The 26309-nt window shown below is 41.3% G+C and overlaps 1 protein-coding gene across 7 annotated transcripts in view; it reads right to left on the reverse strand.

Moving 5' to 3' along the window:
- Positions 1–26309, reverse strand: part of MSL1 (MSL complex subunit 1) — a 1034461-nt gene that overhangs the window by 138062 nt on the left and 870090 nt on the right. The window contains exon 9 of one of the 7 annotated variants that reach the window (XM_044055026.1): positions 8832–9006. The exons of the other annotated variants lie outside the window; for them this stretch is intronic. Within the exon in view, the coding sequence (XP_043910961.1) occupies positions 8948–9006 (59 nt within the window). The 3' untranslated portion in view covers positions 8832–8947. Of the gene's footprint in view, positions 1–8831; positions 9007–26309 lie in introns of those variants that run through there. 7 annotated transcript variants of the gene reach the window in all.

Here is a 26309-nt window from a genome sequence, read left to right on the forward strand (position 1 = left end):
TCCCAAAACTAACCTGGCACAGTCTAATCTTCTCTTAATAGTCCGTTTGTTAAATCTAGCACAAGAGCGGCACCCAACATCGCCGTGCTCAGGCCCTAAACAAGGTATACACAAAGTATGGTAATCCCTATGAGGTATCTGTTTCCCACAAGAAATACAGTTATTCACTTTTTCTGACATCCGGTTAAATACTGAGGCAAGAAAAAACAAAATATTCCCCAACGGGGTACTTAGCCAACTTTGATTCGGTCTGAAACTCTGACTTCAGAAACTTTCAGAACGCCAACCTGCACTCGCAAAATTGCTTCTGCATCGGACCATGCGGCAAAAAAGACTGAGGATATGACGTCGGTCATGCGCATTAGTACCCTGACGTACTGACGTCAGTCTAATGCGCCCTGACCGACGTCAGCCATATACTTTGGTATTTGGGCCGACTGGACAGCGGACTACCCAATAGTTAGGACTGCAGCAATGTGGAATGAAGAACATCATTCTTGTGCAGCATCCATTCGTGGTTATTCATGATGGATCTGCTGAGAGAGTCTGCCTGGGCATTCTGCAGGGAAGGAAAGTACACCACCTGCACAGTAATGCCCTAGGAGGTGGCCAATTCCCATACTAGGAGAGCTAGTCTGCAAAGAGAGAAAGATTTGGTCCCTCCCTGTTTGTTCAGATACCACAGCACTGTGGTACTGTCTGTAAAGATCTTTAGGGGTCCCTGTTGTAGATAAGTTTCGAAGGCCCGAAGGGCCAGGAAAATTGCCTCATTTCTTGGACATTGATGTGGTTTTTTTTTGTGTGACTCGCCACAGTCCCTGCACTTTCAGATGGCTCAGAGTTGCTCCCCAACCCAAGTCTGATGCATCTGTGTGCATTATCTATTTGGGTTGGAGTGGTTAGAGGGGAAGACCTGGGGTGAGGTTCACTTGTTTCAATCACCACTGGATTTCTAGTTTGAGGCAGGGCAGGGGAGGAATCCTGTATTCCAAGGGGTGTGAGAGTGCTGGGTCCAGACTGAACTCAGACACCATTGCAACTTTCTTATATGGAGTCTTGCTAATGGTAACATGGGGATAGTGGCTGCCATGTAGCCCAGGAGCTTGAGGTACTGCCTTGCTGTCAATTCTGTTGTCTGAAGGACCATTAGTAGGTGTTCAGTCAAGCTTTCCACCTTTTGTTGAGGAAGGCAGGCTCTCATGATGTCTGTGCGAATCCTGCACCCCAGGAAGTCAGTGTCTTGAGAAGGTTCCAGGTGGGATTTTGGAAAGTTGACCTGAAATTCCAGGGACTGTAGGATGGTCTCCTCACAGTCTGCCTGTACCAGCAGGTCATCCAGATAGGGAAATATCTGCATTCCTTATGTTCTGCAAAAGGCAATAACTGGAGCCAGACATTTGGTGAATACAGTGGAGAGCACAAAGGGCAAGGCAGAGAATTGAAAGTGAGAAGGGCCCACTGAAAACCTCAGGTATTTCCTGAAACTGAGTTTGATGGGAATGTGAAGATAGGCATCTTTTATATCTAAGGTGGCCATAAATCCTTGGGGAAATAGTAGTGGGAAAAGAGTTGGTAAGGTCAACATCCTGAAAGTAGGAATGTGAAGGAAGAGGTTGAGAAGAAAGAGATCCAGGATTGGTCTCAAAGGACCGTCTTTTCTTGAGACTAGGAAAATCCTGGAGTAGAAACCTCTCCCTTTTGTAGCCAGTGGAACCGTTTCGCTGGCGCCTTGGTCCAGCAGGGTTTGTAGTACTAGTTGCAATAGGTCTAGCTGTTGTTTTGGAGGTTGTGGTATAGCCTTTTGCTTTGGGGGCATAAGCCAGGTCATAAAGTACCTGTTTTGAATAATTGAAAAGACCCATTTGTATGATGTGATGGATGTCCACATAGGAAGATAGTGAGAGGTTGAGAAGGAAGGGGTGGGGGTTTCAGAGATGCCAGGTAGTCAGATACTACCTACCCTGTCTTGAAAGGACGGCCTCTGGCTAGAGGAGGGGGAAGCTCTAGCAGGATGGGTTTGCTTCCTGGTTGCTTTTCTTTTCCTAGTGGGAGCAGCATGCGAGAGTGCTTTCTAATAAACTGAGTTTTAACAGGGTAGTTCCTTTGGTATTTTGGGTTGGGGGAGATGAGCAGGTGTTTTAAATCCTGCATCTCTTTTCCCTTTTGCTGTAGTGAGTTAAATAAATCAGCCACTTTAGTTCCAAACAAAGCTGTGTTTGTCCAGAAGGCATCAATCAGCTTTGCCCTAAAATCATCTGGAATGGGCTGGAGATGTAGCCATGAGTATCTTCTCAGGGCAGATGCTGATGCTGCTGACCTAGCTGAGGCTTCAGCAGCATCATAACTGCATTTTTTAACTTCTCCATATCTTTTGGGTTTCTAATCCATGACCGGAATGGACCCCATTCCTAAGTCAAAGTACGAATAAAGTTCATGAAATTAGTATTGTTTCAATCTTTGATGTCAGCCAAAAGTGCTCTTTGCAGTACCCGCAATGTGCCCAGTTCATGACTCCATCTGCAATTCGTACGGGGTTACATGGATTGGTAAGATATCTAAATAAGACTGTAGATTCTTTTTTATAAGACCCGTTGCTCCTACTACTATTGGAACTATCTGGGTATCTTTCTTCCACATTGCTCTCGTTTCTCCCTGCAGATCCTGGTATTTTATGACTTTGTCTCTCTCTGTACACAAGACACTGTAGTCAGTGGGTGTGGTGATTTCAATGATCAATGCTACTTTTGTCTTCTTGGTATTTTTGAGGAGGTTATTAGGAAAAGGGCAGAAGGTACATATAAACCAATTTTGGACCTCCACTTTTTAAATGAGGAAGGTGGAAAACACATTGGACTAGGCCCTAGGGTTGACACAATGAGGAAACTGGAGGGTGATGACACTACAAGGGTGGAATCAACCCTACAAGAAAGTAACACTAAGAACAAGTATCAACTGGCTTTTACTTTAACATACGGACATACAGAAAGTAGTTAGAAAATGTTGGGTTTACTTATCCTTAAATAAGGAAATTTTTGACCAAATAGGAGAGTACCCTTGTATTAGTTTCAGAAGAGGACTAAACTTAAAACAACTTCTTGAAAGGAGTCAGGATAGAACGAGGAAGGAGGGAGAAGGGGGTACTCGTAAGTGTGGCCACTGCAACCAATGCGCACATATTATGTGTAGCAATAAATTTAAGATTAGAGATGAGACTTTTTTTTATTAAGTACACTTACAACTGTAACACAAGAAGTGTGGTTTATCTTGCTGAATGCCAGGTTTGTCAAGCATTTTACGTGGGTAAGACAGACCGCAGACTTAAGGACCGGATTTATGAACATGTATATGCTATCAGTAAGAAGAACCCTAACAATGCATTAGCAAACCACTGTGAACAAAAAGAAGGTCATTATTTTAAATTTAGGGTTATATCACAGACTAGGCAGAACATGGAAAACAGGTGTGGGGCTAACGACGGTTTAGTGAAACTGCTATTAGAAAGGAATGAATTGAATTGGCAATTAAGATTAAATGCACATACGGAACCAGGGTTAAATGAATCTTGTAGTATTGCATGCATTTTAAAACTAAAAAGTTTATACAGGTAGTATAGTAACATTTTAAACGGGGACCTAGAGTAACACTGGTTTTCATGTTAAAAATTTAAATATAACAAAGTTTTGAAAATATGTTTTTTATAAATAATAATTCATTCATATATACACATGTATTTTTATATACTTTTTGTACATATATAGAGGTATACATATACATATATATCTTTTTTTATATATATATACACATTTAATATTTATTTTTTTATATATACATTTTTTGTACACGTCAATACATCTTCTATGTATGGGGGTAGTTAATAGGAGTGTTTTTAACAATAACTAGGTTAAAAAACCTTTTAAGTAAATGTTACACTCAAACACTAGGGGGAACCGTTGGTTACTTTAGTGAGCAGACACAATAACAACATTTTAACTGATTTAATACAAACATCTTTACTCTTACCTTTTTTATGTCCTTTTGTATTTTAGGACAGTATTATTACTGAAACGCAAAGGAGAGAACTGGGTGTATACTATACACTTTATATGTACTAATTAACTGTATTATACAGGAATATTTATGCCAAAAGAAGTTTGAAAACTGATATGTTGTATTGTTCAACAAGGGTATGATTATTTACATTAGTGGACTGAGTAATTACAGAAAATATAGAAAATGGACATTTAAACTAACTCAATGTGTATTAATTACTATACTGGAATTATACATAAATGTTTTACATATAAAAAGGAAAACCTTGAGTTTTGATTGATAAAAAAGTTGATTGTAACTTCTTCCTGACAGGACAGGAACGAAGGAAGTAACTATTTAAGTGCAACTGTAACTAGAGAAGGTTGTCCGAACGAAAAGCGCTTAACATTTACGAGAACTTTGTTTTTGGAAGGCTACTTTGTTTATTAAAACTGGACATTGTGCGTTGAACTTGCTCTGGACATCCCTATTTTACTTTTATTTTCACTTGCTCGTTTGGAAAACGTGTACTTGGTTCGGGTACTGGTGTACCCTTCACTGTTAACCTAGCAACTTAGCAACATCAAATTACGTGTGGTTTCAGATCCAGTTTCGGAGCTGTGGTGTTTTTTCAACATATCTAAATAAGATTGTAGATTCTTTTTTATAAGACCCGTTGCTCCTGCTACTATTGGAACTATCTGGGTATCTTTCTTTCACATTGCTCTCGTTTCTCCCTGCAGATCCTGGTATTTTATGACTTTGTCTCTCTCTCTACGCAAGACACTGTAGTCAGTGGGTGTGGTGATTTCAATGATCAATGCTACTTTTGTCTTCTTTTCTTGGACTACTACATCCGGTTTTCTAGCATCTATCTTTTGAACTGTTGGTAATGGGTGATCTCATGTGATATAAACAATCATTTTCTATGATACTTTGTGACTCATGTTTCCAGTGTTTTTCAGACACTTCAATACCATAATGTTTGCACAATCCCCAGTGCAATAGTCTTGCCACATTAGGCCTTTCAGTATACAGTCCTTCTGCCATTAGTGTGTTGCAACTAGCAACAAGGTATGGGACAGTTTCCAATTCGGTTTTACAAAACCTACATTTGTCTGTTTCTCCCACATGTTCATTGGACTTTGTAAACTAGACTGTACGTAGCCCACTATTTTGGGCTGCCGATATTAACCTTTCATCTCTTGGTTTGAATTTACCTCTCCTTAACCATTCCTGAGCAACATGAGGTTCTTCCAGAAGTTTTCTACACTTGCAGCTATATTTATGCTTTTTCCATATTTCTTACCTTCTCATCTGATCCTTCTCGTTATATTCTTTCTTTTGTTTTTTTGGCACATTCAGTTGCTGCCTGTTTTTTGTCTACTTCTGGTTTGATTTCCATTCCTGCTTGACCTCGATATGCTTCTGCTAAATTTAGCAGAGAAGTCATCTTGGATTCATTCTCCTCATGTTTCACAACTTTCACTACATTTGGATCTTGTGAGGTCAGTAAGTATGTGTGGAGTCTCATGATTGCAAATCTATACATGTAATCAATTTCAAGGAGGCCCCATCCCTCCTTCAGAACAGGGTAAATATATTCTTGGTCTACACTAATTTTTATAAATCATTTGGTGAGCATGAAGCATCCTTCTTGTTTTAATATGTAATATCTTGCTTTAATATCTAATCTATCCAACAAGTTTTGGGGCCAAGTCAATCACGTCAAAACTGTAAGTTAGGACAGGAACAGCAAATTGGTTTATAGCTTGGATTTTGTTTTTGGATGTCAATGCTCTTTTCAGGCTTAGTTTAAATCTTCTTAAGTATTCCTTACTGAGCTTTATTTACATTTGTTCATGCTTTATTACTGATCCTTCATCAATTCCCAAGTATTTATGCATTCCCTTTTGCTAATTTATATCACATTCTTGTCCCAAACGGATGTTTTCCTGGTGCTGCAGTTTTCCTGCTTTAAAGGTTGCTTTTGCACATTTATCAAGACCAAATGACATTCTATTATCATCTGAAAAAGTTTTGACAACCTGCAACTGTGCTTTCAGTTCTTCATCTGATGTGCTATACAGTTTTAAATCATTGACAAAGAGAAGATGAGAAGTCTTTACACTTTGTTGTTTTCCAGGAGCCAAACTGTAGCTATGGCCTAAGCTGTTAAGTAAACAGCTTAATGCGTTAATGGCAAGACAGAAGAGCAATGGTGATAGTCAACCCGGAATATCCCTTTTGAATTTTTATCAAATCTGTACTTTATTCATGGCTTAATTTCAAAGTGGTCTGCCATTGTTTCATGGTCACTGCAATGTAGTCAATCAGTGTAGGGTGTAGCTTATACATTTTTAAGCACGCTTTTATTCATTAATGTGGGATACTATCAAATGCTTTTTTGTAGGCAATCCATGCCATACTTAGCTTTTTTCCCTTTTTACAGTTCTCCACTATAACAACAAATGATACTTTGTTCCATGTGACTTTCTTTTACTGCCCTTTTGTTCTACTGCCATAATTGAGTTTTCTTCCTAATGACTATAACTGCACTTTATGGAGTGCCTGGTGACTTGGGAGGTGAGAGCCAGAAGAGAAGACAGTAAAGCTTTGGCAGCAAAATCTGGTGTATCAGACAATTCCTTGGAAGCTCTCTCCAGGAGAGATAAGGCATATTTAGCCATGTGTGTCTGGTAGTTTGTAGCCCTGAAGGCTAGAGTAGCAGAGGTGTAAACATGGCTTTGCTGTCTTTGTCAGCAGGGAGAATGGTGGTGGTGGGGAACAGTTTAGATGCCTTATCTGTGGATATGGAAATTGTGGCAGTGTCTGCTGGAGGACACTTTACAAGATACTTGGCAGTTTCAGGGACTTTATAAAATCTGTCAGGCCTGCATGGAGTGGGGGATTTTGAATCAGGGCTCAAGGATGCTGAGGAGAAGGCATCCAGGAAGGCTGGCAGAATAGGAGGGTCAGCAGTAGGAGTTGAGGAATCCATCTGAATGAGGTCATAATACCTTTTTTGAACCTCAGTCATTTCAGAGTATTCCCACTTAAAATGTTCTTTCATCTTGGCAATGGTTTCCCCAAAGGTCAAATCCTCAGCTGGGGAGTCAGGGTCAATGGATTATTCCTTGGGAGAACCATATCCCAAGGGAGAATGAAACTGAGAGGTACAGGAGTGATTCCTCAGATGAAGAATCAGAAAAATCCTCTTCTTTCCTCATGGACGCGTCAGATGTTTGAGGCCTTGGGCTCAAAGTAAGAGGAGGCATCATAGACATCCCTGTAGTGGATGGCTGTAAAGCCATGAAGGCATTAAAGAAACTTTGGCTGAAGGCCTGCCAAGCAGGCATGCTTTCAGGAAGAAGAGGAGATGTGCTTCTTTTTTTCTTTTCTCTTGAGAGACCTGGCAGGCATCTAAAGGGCAGAACGGCTAAAATCAGATGACTAAGGAACTGGAGGGATCCGAAGGAACTACCGGAATCGCTAGTTCCCTCCCGGCATTGGAGACTGACCTTGGTAAAACCTCAACGGACGTGGCCTCAGCGCGGGAATGTGCTGCTTCCACAGAGGTACCCATTAAAACCGAAGTGGCAGAGCCCGGATCCTCTACCAGGCCGATGTCGGTCACAAGCTAAGGGTCGGACACAGGAGGTGCAGCTGTAGAGGCAGGCCTGGTAGTCTTGGCCTTCTTTTTTGACAGTTCGGCAGGAACGTCAGTGGAACTTCTCCATACCTATGTTTTTTGCTTTAGTCGTTGATTTTCTAGGTAGAGATTGAGCTCATGCATACAGCTGCGCAAGGTTTTGGGCAAAATGTCTGACAAATGCAGCAGGCCTTGTAGTCGTGTAACAGACCTAAACAGAAGAGACACTGTTCGTGGGTGTCTTTGTGGGGTATCTGTCGGCCGCACTTACACTTGCCCTTTCTAGATGACATGAACAGGCATTAGATAAAAAATAAAAAAAGAGTGAAAGGTTCCCCAATGGGGCACTTATCTGATTTCTCATAATCAGACAGCCGGGATGGCAAGAACACCTGACATTGACCAGCGGTTGAGAAGTTCTGAGGGCTGGTGCGTGCAGATGTCACTTTTATGGCCACATTGTGCTAGCCATGTCAGACATCCCACTCACCATACAGTGACTGAAAACTTTTGTAAGCTGGCTGGACATTTGAGTAGCAAGAGGAGAAAACCCATATGTGATTAACACTGCAACATGAGAACAGAAGGACATCTGTAGTTTGATACTAAGGCCTAGGTTGAGGTTTACCTGTGCTACCCAACACTGAAATTCTTATTTAGAAAAGGAAGAGAAATCTGTGTCCAGATGATGGGAATGCTGAGACCAGACAGATTTCAAGTACCAATGAATCTCATATGGAGTCTTCTGAGGGGCACCGTGGATATGGTTGCTTCCATGGAATCCCAGGGTCCTGAAAACTTTCTTTGCAGTACAGGACTGAAGGGGCAAGACACCATTAAAGTGGCCGGAGAGGGCTTGTATCTTCCCTTGGGGAAGGAATGTCTGCATGAGTTGCATATCCAGCCTGCAGCCCAAGAAGACCAGGTCTTGGGGAGGGTTCAGTGTAGTTTACTGTGAACTCCAGACTCTGTAGGACAGCGAGAGAGAGAGAGTGAAGCTGAAATGCTGTAGAAGAATCTGCTGAGAGGGTATCTGTGAGAGTAACAAACAGGTTAAAAATGGATTTCAGTGGATTTTATTCTGAAAATGTAAAAAATATTCTGCATTTCAGTTTGTAGAGTGCACTTGGCAAAAACATATAGCTTGGCATTCATTGTTATTAGGAGTCAGAAGTAAAATATTTTATCTTTTATAAACTATGCAGATTGTGAAATTTTATATCTATAAGCAGGTCAAGACGAACTCTTGTATGCAGCTGTGTCTCATCAACGGGACGTGCAAGATAAGAGCAAGGCTGAGGAGTTATCCTTCAGGAACAGAATGTCTGAAATATAGAAAACAAACTGTCAGCAGACCAGCTTTAAAAGAAAGACTTATTATTCCGGCAAATTCTCTAAACTGCTGCTACAGGCAGAAAAGACACTATAAAGATTGGGACTTTTTCTTCTGTATGAGAGACTTTGATTTTTCTATCCTTATAGATTTGATGCTGTAAGCTGAAGTACGGCTTTGTTATTTGTGTATATCTTTCATTGTTAAACTAGATGTTTATTTCGTATGCAGAGTAAATGTCATAACAGCTGAACTGTTCTCAGTGTTTTTATTGAGTAAAGGTTCAGACTACCTGAATAGTGTAGTGCAACATTAAATTTTACAGTGGTGAGACCAGACCAGTCAAAACAACCAAGGAAGTGACCTGCACAGGTACCTCTCACAGTTTGACATTCCTGCACAGATTTTTTTTTTTTTTTTGGAGTCGACTCTTCTTTCCTAAAACTTTATCCATTGACTGGAGGACAAACACTACAGCGCAGTACAGTAATTCATCTTCAGACAGTTGGTGACATACAGGGAGCAGGTCGTACTGTCAGACTTTGCTTCACCAGCATCTAGTGAAAGACAGCAGAGAAATACTCCCACAACTGATCTTCGTGTCAAGACTGGCCACCTTGTCCTGAAGATTTGTGGTAAATATTTTCTTCTGTTTTTCTTTTAACAATGAATGCAATTCATGAAAATGCCAAGAAGTGCACCAAGTATTTTACTGTTGATGTATATGAATCATATGTAGATGTGTGCAATTATTTAAATACATAGTATAATCAGCATGTTAGCACCTGTAAGTCTTTACTACATAGGGACCAAGTGTCACAGAATGTACAGAAATGTGTTATTTAAATGTTGCTTTTTGCATGCCTTGTCATAAATGTATTGTACAAAACCTGGAACACAACCAGGATAAAATAATGCTTGAAGCACAGACAATGGTTCCTGTTTCTATATATCCTGTTGCAAAAGATTTATTAGGAGGGTGATGTAGATGTCAAAGTTTGTACTTTACAGTCTAATTTACAAGAGTTTAAAGATTGGTTTGCTAAAGTTAGCAACCACCAAAAACTTGACCTCATGGGTCACTTTCAGATTTACTGTGATAAATGCAATGCGTCTGGTAAACTGCATGCTGACACTGCTAAATGTACAAAATAATTTTCTCAGTTTTTGAAAGTCTCACAGACCGAAATTAAGACCTTTACACAAACTGTTATTGAACAAGGTAGTAAAGCTATTTGTATAACAGAAGAATTAATAAATAAAATTGTCTGTTTGCAAGAAAAATATGACAAGCAACTGGCTGACACACAGCATGGCGTAATTGTTGCAAGGGAGGAGACTACCACATTACAAGCTGAATTAGAGACACAGGAATCTGAGGCTCCTAGAGCAGCAGATTTAGCTAATCAAGATATTTTACGATTACAGGCCTTACTAGAAAAATATCAATCTAAAGCACTAGAAACTGCTGTTACCAGTCCTTCATAGCCTCAGGTGTTTTTTCTGCTGAAGTTTATCATCAGATGTTAGAAACTCTCCCTAAGTGGGATGAACAGAAGGGTATTTTTAATAACATGATTACATTTGAAGCTTGGGTTCTTAAAACTGTAGGCACTGTATGCAATGACAGACTTGAACGTTGCTCCTGAAATTTTATTCCTCAGCGTTTCATGGCTTATATACAGCAAAAGTGGCATAAAACCATTGCACATTACAAAAGAGATAAGAATAGAGATGAGGTTCATGGTGAACTGACAAAAAGATTTAATAAACTTCTACGACACAGTCAGAGTGAGTTCAATAAGTTCAGACAACTTATGCAAACACTTTTTCAGAAGTGCATAAGAGCTTTAAAGTCAGCAGAACAGAATACTGACAAATATAATCTGGTTAGTAAAGAGTTAAAGCAACAGCAGTTAACTACGCTGATAAATAATTTACGACGTACTATTCTACCTTTCGAAAATGGTTAAGGGTACACAGCACACAAACTTTCAGTAATAAAACAGTTCTAGGGCATAAAAATCAAATGAAGTAGCTAAACGCAGTAAACCCATGACATCACAAGACTGACATGCATGTATTTTCTTTTCACCTAAAGGGCAGCAAAAGGCACATGACAGCAATTATTATTTTTCTTTTGGCTTTTCCCGGTTAGGGGACGCCACAGCGGAACTCCGGTCCGCTAATGATTGGCAGTAGATTTTTTTTACGGGTGCCGAGGTGCCCCTTCTACGAAGGCACCCCCATTCTACGCATGTCTTTCGAATGCCACTCGACTGTAATCATGTAAATATATCTGTTTTAAGCATGTGTTAAGTCAACAATATTTTGTGATTGTATAATAGCATAAAAAATAGCAAAGACTCCAGCAAAAACAGTATTGAAAAGCAATATTATGCATAGTTAAGCAAGTTAATGTTTATTACAACTGCATTCTAGTATCAAGTTATGGGTTAAGCGTCTAGAATGCGCAAAATGAAAAAAAGATTGAGAGCTCAAATCTTTCCACGCTGGAATGGGTAGTTACAAGGAATGTTGCATAACATAACTGGAATTTATAAGGTCAAGGAAACAAGACTGGTTGCCAAGCTAAACGGCTTACATTTTTGTAACAAAAATCCTGTTTGGTAATTGTAATAAGATGTCATACTTGTACATACATGTCATTAATAATCTGTTTGCAAGTAGACACTACACCGAGTACAGTCAGCACATAGACTATGGTATGCAGTTAAAATAAATTATGCAGGTCCCTTTACAAAAAGGGAGGGTAGCAAACGTGTAAGACCAAAGTGTCACAGTCTAGGTAACAGCCAAAGGGCAAGCATACATTCAATTCTCTCAGCATAAAGCAAATAAACAATACTGCAATAAAATGATGTATACTACAGGGGGAAAAGTATGCTTTCAATTTTACACCAACTGGGTCTGAAACAAAAGAACAGCATTTAGCTAAAGTGATACAGATCCTTCAAACACTGCAGGAGGCAGGGTTTAAGGTTAAAAGTGAAAGGTACAATTCATGTCATGACATGCTTTCTAGCCAGAAAGAATTACCCTTTCTGGAGTGGGGACCAAAGCAAAATACGGCTTTTTGTGACTTAAAGGCAGCATTGGCCAAGGCTACAGAATTAGCAGCTCCAAGTTTAACACGTCCCTTTATGTTACAGGCAGCAGCTGGACCCAACACACTCTCTCTGTTGTGCTTTTACAGGAGTGGCCTCAGGGCTCTGATGCTACAATGGAAAATACTTTATGACCCATTACATTCTTCAGTAGAAAGATGACGCATGTTGAGAAGGGATATCACCCGTGCATTCAGTAACTTTTGGCCATTTACTGGGGTTTAAAACAAACTGAATACTTAACAGCTTTTTCCAAAGACATTACAGTACAGACACCACATTATGCCACACAGGCTTTGATAAATGAGTTAAATAAACTGATTGATGACGTCAGTCAAGCAGTGTTTGCAAAATGGTTGGCATTATTTAGTGTCAAGCAAGTTACAATAAAGGCAAGAAATAAGTATTATTTATCTAACTTCATGGAATATGAAAGAAATTTTTTTCAGACAGTACATATGTAGTTAATTCTCTGTGGCTGCATATGTCTACATGGGCAAGGAGAGGGTTTGTTGATAATATGGGCAAACCACTCAAGCATGCTTCTGTGTTACTGACTATTTGTAATTTGGTTCGTAGTCAGTCCCTTGTGGGTTGCTACAGTATCTTAAAGACAAAAGCTCATCAAAAAGCTACAAATTAAAATTTTCAGTTAAATAACTATGCGAATCACATGGCAAAAAAGGCAACCAAGAAAGGAATGCAACAGAAAGTACAGTTGTGTACACTTACCATAAATGTAGATGTTCGAGTGTATTCACTGTTACAGTCATCACATTTGGGTTATCTGCTTGCAGTAGCCCTCAGTCGGCCTGATTATCAAAGTCCTGGGTCCTGCTTCGGTTGCTGTTTCATCTTCCGTGACGTCAAGTAGTCAAGGGTATAAAGCATGCAGCAGACGCCATACATCAGTTTTTCTTTCCCCAGATGTCAAGTGCCCCCCTTAATGGGAAGCAATATATATATATATATATATATATATATATATATATATATATATATATATATACATACATATATATATATATATATATATATATATATATACACATATATATATATATATATACAAGGTTATACCGCCAACAAAAAAGCAAATACACCAAAAAGCTTTTAAGTATAGTAAAGGCGAATAGAGGTATAGCCAAAAGAAGTCAGGGGGCTGGAGGGAGGTTACCAGGACTGCAACAGTGAGTACACTCGAACATCTACATTTATGGTAAGTGTACACAACTGTACTATGTTCTTCATGTTTCTCTGTTGCAGCTATCACATTTGGGTAGATTCCCAAAAGTAAGGACAGGAGGAGGAATTTAGATTGCATTAGGACCAGCTGTAAGGCCCTGCAAGACTGCAGTGGCAAAGCCAGCTCTGGATTTAGAGAAAACTGGCAAATGGTAATGTTTGGTGAAGGTTTGTACAGAACTCCAAGTAGCAGCTTCTAGGGTGTCTCTGGCAGGGACACCTCTGAGAAAGGTTGCAGAGGTAGATGCAGCACTGGTTGAATGCAGTCTAATCCCCTGTGGGATAGGTTTTCCAGGGTGCTTACAGCAGAAATTAATGCAATAGCCTATCCATTTAGAAATGGTTTGCTTTAAAATAGCTTTCCCCTCTGCCCCTGCAGCAAATGCCACCAGCAGTTGTTCATATTTCCTTAGAGATTTAGTCCTGTCCAAGTAAAATCTAAATTGTCTGTGCACATCTAAGGAGTGCAGTATCCGTTCCCCTTTGTTCTGTGGATTAGAAAAAAAAATTGGCAAATGAATGGACTGATTAAGAGCCACACTGGATACCACCTTGGGCATGAAGGCGGGACTGGTCCCGAGGGACACCCTGCCCACATGAAAGATGATGAAAGGCTCCACTGTCACAATAGCCTGTAATTCAGGTACCCTTCTCGCTGAAGTGATTGCTTAAAGGAAAGCTGTTTTCCAAGAAAGGAATTTTAACTCTGCTGTTGCAGCTGGCTCAAAAGGAGGAAGAGAGTTTTTCCAATACAAAATTAAGGTCCCAGCCTGGAGTTGGGGCTCTCCTGGGTGGTTTTAAGTTTTTGGCCCCTCTGAGGAACTGCTTGAGCAGTGGGTGAGAAAAGAGGGGTGGTTCCGTGTTGTAATGAGCTGAAATGGCTGAGATGTGAATTTTGATGGAGGAAAAGAAAGGCCCTTGTGAAGCATCTCAGTTAAGTATTGAAGAATCTGAGGTAAATTGGGCGCTGCTGTGGCCATCCCTTGAGTTTGGTTCCAGGCACAGAATCTTTTCCATTTTTCAGCATAAGATTTTGTAGTACTAGGACTCCTTGCCTCCAAAATGACATCCAGCACTTGTTTACTGAGGGATGGTAACGGAGAGATTAGGTAATTAGCCAGGCTGCCAGATTCAGGGTTTGAAGCTGGGGGTGCAGAATCTGGCTCTCCTGCTGAGACAGCAGGGTAGGGGTCTGAGGTAGGTGCCATGGGGCCAGCTGTGACACACTGCCCAAGACGGGGTACCAATGTTGGCGTGGCCAGTCTGGTGCAATCAGTATCATCCTTGGTTTGTCCTGTTTGATCTTTAGTAGTACTTTGGAGAGGAGAGGCAGAGGAGGAAAGGCATAAACTGATGGATTTTTCCAGCTGAAGGACAGAGCATCCACTTTCCAAGCTTGTTTGTGGGGAATCCTTGTACAGAATTAGTCCAATTGGTACTTATGGGGGGAGGCAAACAGGTCTATATCTGAGACCCCCCATTTGTTGATCAGCATGTTAAAAATCTTTCGTTCCAGTTTCCACTTGTGTGGGTCCATGAGATTTCTGCTTAGTTCGTCTGCCAGTGTATTTAGTTTTTCTGGCAGGAATTGAGCCTGTAGATGAACTTGGTGGCTCAAGGCGGTGTTCCACAGAGCCATGACTAGTCTGTAGAGGGGGTAAGAATGGGTACCCCCCTGCATGTTTATGTACCACATAACAGTGGCGTTGTCCATCTTTACCATTAATTGTCCTGGAAGAATGTGGTCCTTGAAGGCTGCCAGAGCATTCTGTGCAGCTAACATTTCTTTTTGATTGATATGCAGGTGCATTTGACTTGGGTTCCATTTGCCCTGAATGCACTTCCCTGCCAGGTGAGCCCCCCATGTATAGTCTGATGCATCTGTTAGGGTTTGGGCGGCAAGGGGTAGAATGAATGGTAGTCCCTTGTTTTGGTGGCAGACCTCTGTCCACCAAAGGAATTCTAACCGTAGGCAAGGTATAATAGGCATAATTGCTTCTAGATCCTGAGAATGTCGACACCATAGGCTTTTTAGATACCATTGTAGTGTCCTCATATGCAGTCTTGCATATGGAATTAGTAGAATGCACGAGGCCATGAACCCCAAGGCTTGCAGTATTTGCCTTGCAGACTGCAGGGTTTTTATGGCCACTAGTTTGAAGTAAGTTGTCAAATGAATTTGTCTCTCTGGCGTGAGGTAAGCCATCTGGGAGGTTGTGTACAAGCTTGCTCCCAGGAATGTTGACAGGGTACCAGCTGTGATTTCTTTTCGTTTATGGTGTATCCCAGATAAGTTAACACTTTTGTACAAATGCCAGATGATTCAGAAGTATGTCCTGGCTTTATGCCTGAATTAGACAATCGACCAGGTATGGGTATATTTGAATATTCCTTTGTCTGCAAAATGCAATGACTGAAGCTAGGCACTTTGTGAATAACCTGGGCGCAGTAGATAAGACAAAGGGCAGTGCAGAGAACTGATAGTGCATGCAGCCTGCTTTGAAGCGTAGGTATTTTCTGCAAGATTCCCTGATTGGGATGTGCAGGTAGGCTTCCTTTAAATCCAGTGTTGCCAACCAGGCAATCTTTGCCTACCATGGGAAACAACTGGTGAAGAGTTAGCATCTTGAATTTTGGAATCACCAAAAAGGTGTTTAGGATAGACATGTCCAGGACAGGACGCCATGAGTTGTTTTTTCTGGGTACCAGGAAAAGTCTTGAGTAGAAACCTTGTCCCTTTTCTTTGGGTACAGCCTGAATAGCCTTTAATCATAAGAGAGAGTACTTGCTTTTGAGCCTCTGCCCACTGATTTGAGGGCAGATCTGGCCAACCGTTTGGGGTTGGTAACGGGTGGAAGTGAAATCTGTATCCTTGGGAAACTATGTTTAAAACCCATTTGTCCTGGGTAATGAGTTCCCAGTTTTTTGCTTGCAGAGCATTCTTTCCCCCCAAAGGAGCAGTCAGTTGTGAAGTGCTTGGAAGTTTTAAAGTTAAGTCATTGAGACAGCTTACCATAGGGGGAGTCTTACAACTCCCTGATTTGGAAGTGGGCGCCCCCCACTGGTTAGTCCTGTGCGTTCCCTGGGACTGAAGCCTGGGTGTTCTGCTGGTTCTGGGTTTGAATGGAGAAGGCCTGGAAGAGGCAGGAAAGGACCAATTTTTTGAGGGCCAATGCCTACTAAATCTAGGAGGCTGCACTTGTAAGAAATATTTAACAGTTTGCATAGATTTAGCTTTTTCCTCCATCTTTTTAAGAACTTCTTCTGCTTTGTTGCCAAATAGGCGGTCCTGATTTAAGGGTGCATCTAGCAATTTAGTTTTAACATGATCTGGCAAAGACTGCTCCTTAAGCCAAGCATGCCTTCTAAGTACAGACCCAGTGACAACACCCCTGCAAGATGCCTCTAGTGAATCAAAACCACATTGCAAAGTATGTTTTCCAACCTGTTTAGCAGAATGCATTAAATCCTGTAAATCCTTATTTTCAGCACAATCAGGAATCAACATCATTTTCTGTTTAAGCAATCAAATAATATGCTGCTGATACTTTAACATATGAAACTGGCAATTTAAGGCCCTGATGGCCAATGTTGCAAAAGTGTATACACCTTCTTACCCCATCTATCCAGGGCCCTGGAATCTCTATCAGAGGGGGGTAGGATTTTTGGCAGTAGTAGCCTTAATACCCTTGGGTCCCTGTGAAATGGTCTCAGGATCCGCAGTAGGATTTTTAAAAAGGAACTTGTGAGAATCAGAAACCCTGTAATATCTATCAGGTTTTCTGGGAGCAGGAAGTAAAGAGTCAGGGGCCAGGCTAGATTCTGAGAAGGCATCGTCAACAATTTCCAGCACAGGAGGGATAGCTAAAGGCCTGTGTTGGGGCAGAAGTAAGAAGTCTCTAAGCCTCTTTTTAGAATCAGTTATCCTGGCTTTCCCAGTGAAAATGCTCCCTAAGAGTATGCAAGGTTTCACCAAAGGAAAAATCCTCTGGAGGAGAAGCAGAGGGAATAGAGTCCTCTGCATCAGAATCCTCATAGGTACATAAGGGTAAATCCTGGTCATCAGAGGAGACAGACATTTCAGAATCCTGGTCAGATGTATCATAAGCAAATTCAGTCCTTGGTCTCAGAGAGGGAAGGTTGGCTTCCCCTGATTAAAGTAATAAGGTCTTCAGCCATTCTTATCATTCGTTTTTTAGGCATAGAGGCCTGACCATGCAGTCTGGGCGTCGGTTTTCCAGACACGGTTCGAGTTTTAGGCCTAGAAGAAGAAGATGGCGTCAGTTTAATATGCAAGTCAGTAGGCCTGAATACACCCTCAGAAGCCTGTGCCTGCTCAGCGGCTCTGGACCCATCCAAGGTAGAGACACCCGCAGGTTCCACAGAAGTATCTCGTGGCATACCGGACTCTGAATGGGTCTCAGTAGAGGCCTGCGTATCTGAAGTAGCAGGTATCAGGGGCTGCAAAGCGCCTCACTGAGTACCGGTGAACTAGCAACTAGCTTAGGAGAAGTGTCGTCGGCAGCTTTGGACCTAGGTGGCCTGTCTCTGTCTTTATCTTTGTGTTTTTTCAGAATGTCGGTAGTCGGGTGGCTTACCGAAGACATATCTGGATAACTGAACTGAGAAAGAAAATATTTAGAAGCGAAAATGTACCGATGACGAATAGTTCGTGGTTTAAATAAGGCACAAAACCGACAGCGAGGTACATCATGGTCAGGGCCTAGGCAAGGAATACAGTACAAATTAAAATCTTTATGAGGTATTTGCTTTCCACAAGAAATACAATTATTGACTTTTACGGACATCGGTTTGGAGCAAGAAAAAGTTTCCCCAACAGGGTACTTAGCTTTAGTTGAAGCCTTCGGTTCTGAAACTCGAAAACAAAAATTTCAGGAGTCAGACGACCAGCACTTGCGAACTGCTTCTGCTTCGGGCACCACACGGCAAGAAATACTGGTGTAATGGCGTCGGCTGCATGCTTTATACCCCGGACTACCTGACGTCAAGGAAGATGAGACAGCAACCGACGCAGGACCCAAAACTTTGATAATCAGGCCGACTGAGGGCTACTGCAAGCAGATAACCCAAATGTGATGACTGCAACAGTGAAATACGAAGAACATCACCTTTCTAGTGTATCAGATAAAACCACTGCAGTGCATGCCATACACACATTTTCAGTTCAAAATTTGCAGCATGATTTGCTGCAGATCCAAACTAAGTTTGGACTACAAAAAGAGTTAAAAAAATGTACTCTTGTAGGAAAAAATCCAGGGCAATATTATGCAAAATGTTTTGAAGACGACAGTTAGTGAAATTTAATCATCAGGTATTGGGAAATTTGGGTATACAAACATTATGGATAATTGTAAAGAACAAGTACTGACATCTACAGTTAAAGAAAATCTGCAATTTAGTGTATGCTAAATGCTTAATATGTTTGCAGGTTAATGCTCAATTGAAAAAGCCACAGATACTAAGGGTAACTCCAGCAGATGGACCTTGGTATGCCATCCAAATTGACTTTGCAGGTCCAATACCCCCAGCTAAAGGTAGGTACAAGTATCTTCTAGTAGTAGTTAATACATTTTACGACTGGAGTTTCAGTAATATATATGAATACCACAGCCATTACAAGCAGCATACATTGGGCATATGTCCTATCAATATTAACAGGTAAACCTACCTCTGTTCATACAGACCATTTGGTTAAAATCCCTTCTACCTGTAAAATGGTAGGCAGACAGTATCAAAAGGTTATAGTAGATTTTAACATTACATTCCCTGACACGGGCAAATGCCAATACAAAAGAGCTTGGTATAATACTCTGCTAGGATGCCTAGGCACAAGCATTAAAGCTATTAATGCGGCTAACTTTAAAATTCTAACTAATCATTTTAAAAGTAGTGGGAAAAAATATCTCTCAGATTGTACATTTACAAGCATCTTGGAATCAAGAGATATGGAAAACACATATGCACAATATAAATTATCAGCAGCAATTTTTAGGCAATTACGACGCTATGCAGCTACATCAGTTGAAATTTGGTGGTAATATGACAATTTTTGTAAATTGGACAAAATGCACTATGCAATCTTTGTATGTGGAAATTCAAATAAATAATGTACAGGTGGTTACTGACTTGAAACTGTAGTTTTATTGTCCCTTTTGGGTCTATTCCTGCTTCTTTCCAGCCCCTGCTATCAAGCACGCTTTAACGTGCTTTAGCGCGGAGTTGCCAGTAGAGCAGCATCGGGCAGCGCCGGTTAAACAAGGTTAAACTCTTTCTGGCTCCAGAAAGTCTGTTCTTCAATTTTTCCCTTAGAACTGCTCTGTTAGGAACCTAAACAGTTTACACCTACACTAAAAAGTGCAGCACTTGTTCCAAATAGCTTTTTCTTCTCAAAAAGCTCAGCACTTGTCTTATAAGCATATCCCTTGTCTTATAAGCATTCTCTTTGCAGGTCAAGCACTCCTATATTATACAAATCTCTCACTAGCAAAACCCCCAGGAGTGCCCACTTCCCTGCTAAGCCCACTACTTTTCTGTCTCATACCAACTCATAATTCTTTCTAGCATGTCGAAGGGTCAGATGCTGGCGTCCTCTCCTGCCCAGTTGGTGAATCTGGGAATTCTGAGACAATGTTACAATTGCCTCATGTACACGGACAACCCTCTCCTCCTCCCACGTAACACTAACACTTGTGAGAGATGCAGCTATTTAGCCAGACTGGAGGCTGAGCTCTCTCAACTCAGGACTGGCAAGACCAGGCAGGAGGAGAAGGCAACTACACACACCACAATACCAGTCTCACATAACTCAACCACACCACTGAATCAAACACATAAACACACTAAGACATACTGGAGGCTCTGAGTAAAAATTTACCTAAACAGCAGAGGCCTCCAAAGCAGACACCCAAGCAACTGCAAACTCAATACACCACACAAACAACACATAAACAACAAAATCAGTGTGCAAAGCAGTCACTGCCCTTAAGGCCAAATACAACACCAAACATACTTGTCATAGGTGACTCCATAGTCAGACACACTGATGTCCCGCTCACCAGACTGAGTAAGGAGAAGGTCACAGTAAGCTGCCTGTCGGGCGCTAGAATCCGCCACATAACGCAAGCACTCAGGTCTCTCAACAGCAGGTACAAGTACGACTCAGTCATTGTCCACGCTGGTGTCAAAGACCTGAGACGTACCTCCTTGGACTACATGAAAAGAGACATTGAGGAGCTCTCTGATTATGTAGCCCAGGCAGGTATGACCCTGACCTTGAGCAGTATCCTACCTTCACCTAGAATGATGCCACAATACAGTGATATGATGATCAGCTTTAATAATTGGCTTAAATTCTGGTGTCATTCAAAGGGGATCCAATGTCTGTCTGCCTGGGATGACATGCTGGACAAGCCACGCTGCTTAAGGGACAGCTTGCACCTGTCACCCCTAGGCTTCGGATATTGGCAAAGGCTCTTGCCACCCCATAGTGCCTTTTTAGGCAAGGCTCAAATTCTAAACCTACCACCCTAGAACACAAAAAGGAAAAAACTAAGGGTAATGCTACTCAATGCCAGAAGTCTCAATCTCAAGATGCACGACTTTCGAGGCCCTTCTCAGTATGGAGAACATCGATGTCTGTGCTGTGACAGAAACCTGGTTCAAGGCTCCTGAGAGCACCCCAGCACTATCAGGTTTCACCTCATATCATGCGTCCGCCCCAAAATCCGGACAACACCAAGAAAGGGGGGTGTCCATATTCATAAAGGACACCCACACCTCAAGGTTGGTGGCAACGCATGATGCATCGGAGACCATCCAGGTGCAATTAACCATAGACAAGACTGCTCTGCAATTTGTAGCATGTTACAGGCCACCCTCTCAAACTCAGGAACCTCACATGGCCTTCCTGAAAACATTGGAGGGGATAAATGTATCTCCAAACACCATCATACTAGGTGACTTCAACTACCCTAATATAGACTGGGAACACTACTCAAGCCCAAACACTCTAGCCCAAAGGTTCCTGGAGTTCATAAACTCAAATGCCATGGAACAACTAGTCACCATCCCCACAAGAGGAGAAAACATACTTGATCTCATCATCACGAACATGGGATCACAATGTTCAACACCGAAAGTATACCCCTCACTGGTGAGATCAGATCATAAACTAATCTCGCTGGAGGTCCTCATCCCCCCCACCTGAAACAAAAAGACCACAGTGAAAAACTTCTCAAAAGCTGACTTCACACTTCTAAAAACTAGTGTGGTCTCCTTTAAGGCCCCTGAGCCAGTGGTAAACATTACTCAAACCGCTGAATCACTTACAAATGCCTTCTACCAGCACCTACAGGACTGCATGGATCAGGCAATCCCAAACAAAACTAAGACTCTCTGTACCAAAGGCAAGCGTCCAGTCTGGTGGACCCCAGCCATAAACAAGCTCTACAACAAAAGGAGGAAGCTACTACAAGATAGAGCAAAATCCTTGAAAGGTAAGACACCTTTGATCATTATAAGTAAAAACTAAGAGCTCTCATAAAATCATCCAAGGCAAATTTTGAGAGAAAAATCGCCAAGGACTCAAAAGACAATCATAAGGCCTTCTTTAGCTATGTTAGAAACCTAGGAGGAAACTCCCAGATATGCTCAGAATTAGTTCAAAATGATGTGAAGATTACTGAACCTACACACATTGCCAACATACTGGCTGACAGGTTCAGTGCAAACTTCTCCCCCCTACACCCCAAAAGGAGAGATATCTATACCAGAGGATTGTAGCCCCCCAAACATCTCCAACGCCCAGGTGAGAACTGCTCTCTCCAAAGCAAAAACACAGCATCCATGGGACCGGATGGTGATCCCGGCTGTGTGCTCCACGAACTCAATGAGGAATTAAACCCACAGTTAGGACAGCTGTTTAATCTTAGCCTCACCTCAGGATACGTACTCAAGGAGTGGCGACGCACTGTGGTCCCACTTCACAAGGGCGGTGCCTCCACCGACCCTGGAAATTACCGTCCCATTAGCTTGACAAGCCTTATCTGCAAAGCCATGGAGAGGATCATAATGGAACTCATAAATAAAGACATAGGGAACTTGCAGACTTTGGATCCAACCCAGTTTGGCTTTGTCAAAGGCAGATCATGCCTTTTAAACTTGGTTGACTTTTTCGAGACAGTCACCAAGGCCACTGATGAGGGAAAGGCAGTCCATACAGCCTACCTTGACCTGGCAAAGGCCTTCGACACAATACCCCACTCAGGTATCATCGAAAAACTCATCAGCTTGAATGTAAACCCATACATCACAAGATGGGTTGCAAACTGGCTAAGTGACAGAACCCACAGGGTCAGAGTTGCTGGAGCCATGTCAGACTCAAAGCCTGTCACAAGTGGTGTCCCACAGGGCTCAGTCCTGGGTCCACTCTTGTTCGGCATCTACTTTTCTGAAGTACAAGCAACGCAGGAGGGTTATGGCTGACAAAGTTTGCAGATGACTGCAAACTGGGCCATAGTCGAAAACACATCTGACACAGATATCCTTCAGAAGGGCCTCACAGAAACGGATAACTGGTGCCAGAGCCATGGCCTAAAGTTAAATGCCAAGAAATGCATAGTCATACCCTTCGGGAAAAACAAGGTTACCCCTAGCTACCATATAGGTGGCAATCCACTGAGCACAGAAGTCATCAGGGATCTGGGGACCCAGGTTGACAGTAGCCTTTCGTTTGACACTCATGTTGCTAAAGTAGTTAGGAAAACCTTCTACATCGCCCACCTGATCATGAAGGGATTCACATCTAGATCAAGGGAGGTCATCGTCCCCCTGTACTCATCACTCATTAGACCTATGATTGAGTACAATGCCCCATTTGGAATGTATCTGACCCACCTGCAGCAGCTGGAAAGGCCCCAAAAGTTCCTCACCAAAAGGATAAAGGGTCTCAAAAATATGTCTTATGCTGCCCGACTGAAAGAACTCCAGCTCTATTCAGTCTCATACCGCTTGCTCAGAGGTGACCTGTGCCTGACATATAAGGCCATGTCAAACCCAGATTTGATGAATATGCTTCACCTCAAAAAATCTAGATCCCTCAGAACCACAAGGGCGGGAGACTTAAACCTTGACACGGTTATTAATAAAACGTGTTGGAGGGACAGATTCATCACCCAGAGACTCCCTATGCTGTGGAACAAAATCCCGGTACATGTGAGGCAGAGCACCTTGCTGGCCTTGTTCAAGAGGAATCTTGACCAATGGATGGGAGATCGCAGATATACCCCAGGGATTACTTCAGTGTCACTGCTTGACAGAGGCACAGCAAAATAATAGGCATAGTTTTATTCAAACTAAAGGGGTGGCGAAAGCCAAATAACTATGGGCTAGGCTTATAAATGCCCTTGGGCAGATAGCCTAGTATGAACCTATGAACCTATGAACAAATTGAACAAATGTTACAAAATGAAAATGTTTGGCGACAAACTGTTTAACAAACGGATACCTGATATAGTTTGGATTAAACTATTTACTGAAGTAATATATTGTACTCCACAGTATTGTGCAGGGCAAGTCTCACATTATAATGTTACTGATACCACTGTTGTGTGTCAATTTACGGTATTACCTATGATATTTCTCATACCAGAAAGGTATGAGTATTGGTTGCCACAATTTGAAGGTAATCATATAGACATGACAGGAAAAACACATAAAACTGAGTATTGTACACAGACTCAAAACGGATTAATTTGTGGACAGCATTCTCCTGTCTATGAACCATGCTTATTGCAGCATTCTGTTAATGTATGCAAATGGACCATTATGCCTTCTTCTTTTCAAATGTTTATAGAAGTGGCTCCTCAGTATATTTTTCTGGTTACAGATCAAGATGTAGGTCATAATATAAAATTATCTTTTGTAGGATGTTTATCACATATTGATTTCCTTAAACGGAATAATCAGAGCTGTGCGTTTACAAAACCATAGAAGTAAATACTTCCAAGAATTTGAATTATGACTTAATACAGCTTTCCAATATATCTGTATTTTTGGATAATTTAAAAAAACATAATGAACAATACTAAGATTCTCGGAGAGTACTTAGAAAAAGGAAATAAAAGTATTCTGTACTATGAAGCATTAAGCATCATTGCAAAAGATAAATTACTTAGACTGGGTGAAAGACCAAAAAAGATACTGCTCACAATTGGTGGGATATCTTTACTGGTTGGTCAAAATCAGGAAAAAACCTGTTAAGTTGGTTAATACATCCTGTATTAGTAGTGTTAGGCATTATAGTCATATTAACTATCTGGAATAGATATCTAAGTTGCCATTTGCGGAAAACGTATAGAATCCAACAAATTATGATGGTTAACCTAGGTAAATTGGAAAAGGTTTCAATGTGTACAACTGAAGTCGAAAATAGACAGTCATGTTCCGCTTTTTAATTAAAGAGGGAATTGTGAGAATAATACACAGGTTAAAATGGATTTCAGTGGATTTTATTCTGAAAATGTAAAATAAATATTCTGCATTTCAGTTTGTAGAGTGCACTTGGCAAAAACATATAGCGTGGCATTCAATGTTATTAGGAGTCAGGAGCAAAATATTTTATCTTTTATAAACTATGCAGTTTGTGAAATTTAATATCTACAAGCAGGTCAAGACGAACTCTTGTATGCAGCTGTGTCTCATCAACAAGACGTGCAAGATAAGAGCAAGGACGAGGAGTTATCCTTCAGGAACAGAATGCTTGAAATATAGAAAACAAACTGTCAGCAGACCAGCTTCAAAAGAAAGACTTATTATTCTGGCAAATTCTCTAAACTGCTGATACAGGCAGAAAAGACACTATAAAGATTGGGACTTTTTCTTTTGTATGAGAGACTTTGATTTTCCTATCCTTACAGATCTGATGCTGTAAGCTGAAGTATGGCTTTATTTGTGTATATCTTTCATTGTTAAACTAGATGTCTACTTCATATGCAGAGTAAATGTCGTAACAACTGAACTGCTCTCAGTGTTTTAATTGAGTAAAGGTAAAGACCACCTGAACAGTCTAGTGCAACTTTAAATTTTACAGTGTCTGCAATACTATGATGTCTAGATATGGGAATATTTGAATTCCACGAGTTCTGCTAAAGCCAACGGCTGTGCCAGACATTTTGTGAATACCCTGAGGGCTGTAGATAATCCAAAGGGTAAAGCAGAGGACTGAAAGTGTCATAAACAAATTAAAAACCTCAGGAATTTCTTGAAAGAAGGATGAATGGGAAAGTGGACAAAAGCATCATTCAGGTCCACAGATACCAGGAATGCCTGGGGGCAAGTGGCTGGAGTGACAACATTTTGAATGAGAAGACCTTTAGAAAGGTACGGAGAAGGGACAAATCCAGTATAGGTCCTCATACTTCTTTTTCTGGATAACAGAAAAACTTTGTAATAGAACCCTTTTTATATTTACTGTTGCGGAACAGGTTTTACTGTGCCCTTTTCATGCAGGGATTTGTAGGATATGTGGTAAGAAGTTTACCTTACTTGGAGGGGGTAGTTGGATACCACTGAATGGTGGAATTTCCTTCCAAGTCATGCTGTAATCCTGCTGGATGACGGAAAGGACATATTTGTCTGAAGTAATGAGCTGCCAGGTCGAAAGACATGAGAGGTCAGTCTTTTTGATAGAGAGAGAGGGAGGAAGAAAATAATCAGGCTGATTTGTCTGGATAGGCGGGCCTCCCAGGCTTAGAATCTCTGTTTGGTTTACCTTGAAATCTCTTTCTAGGCATTTTATTTCCCTTTTGTGGGGGAACAGAGTCACTGCAAAAGAAAGGTGGACTTAGCCCTGCAGTTTTCTCTGACACCTTGTAATACAAATAAGGAAAATTTGTCGGCAATC

This window comes from Protopterus annectens, chromosome 13.part0, assembly GCF_019279795.1.
Source record: "Protopterus annectens isolate FY-2018-M chromosome 13.part0, PAN1.0, whole genome shotgun sequence".
NCBI lineage: Eukaryota > Metazoa > Chordata > Ceratodontiformes > Protopteridae > Protopterus > Protopterus annectens.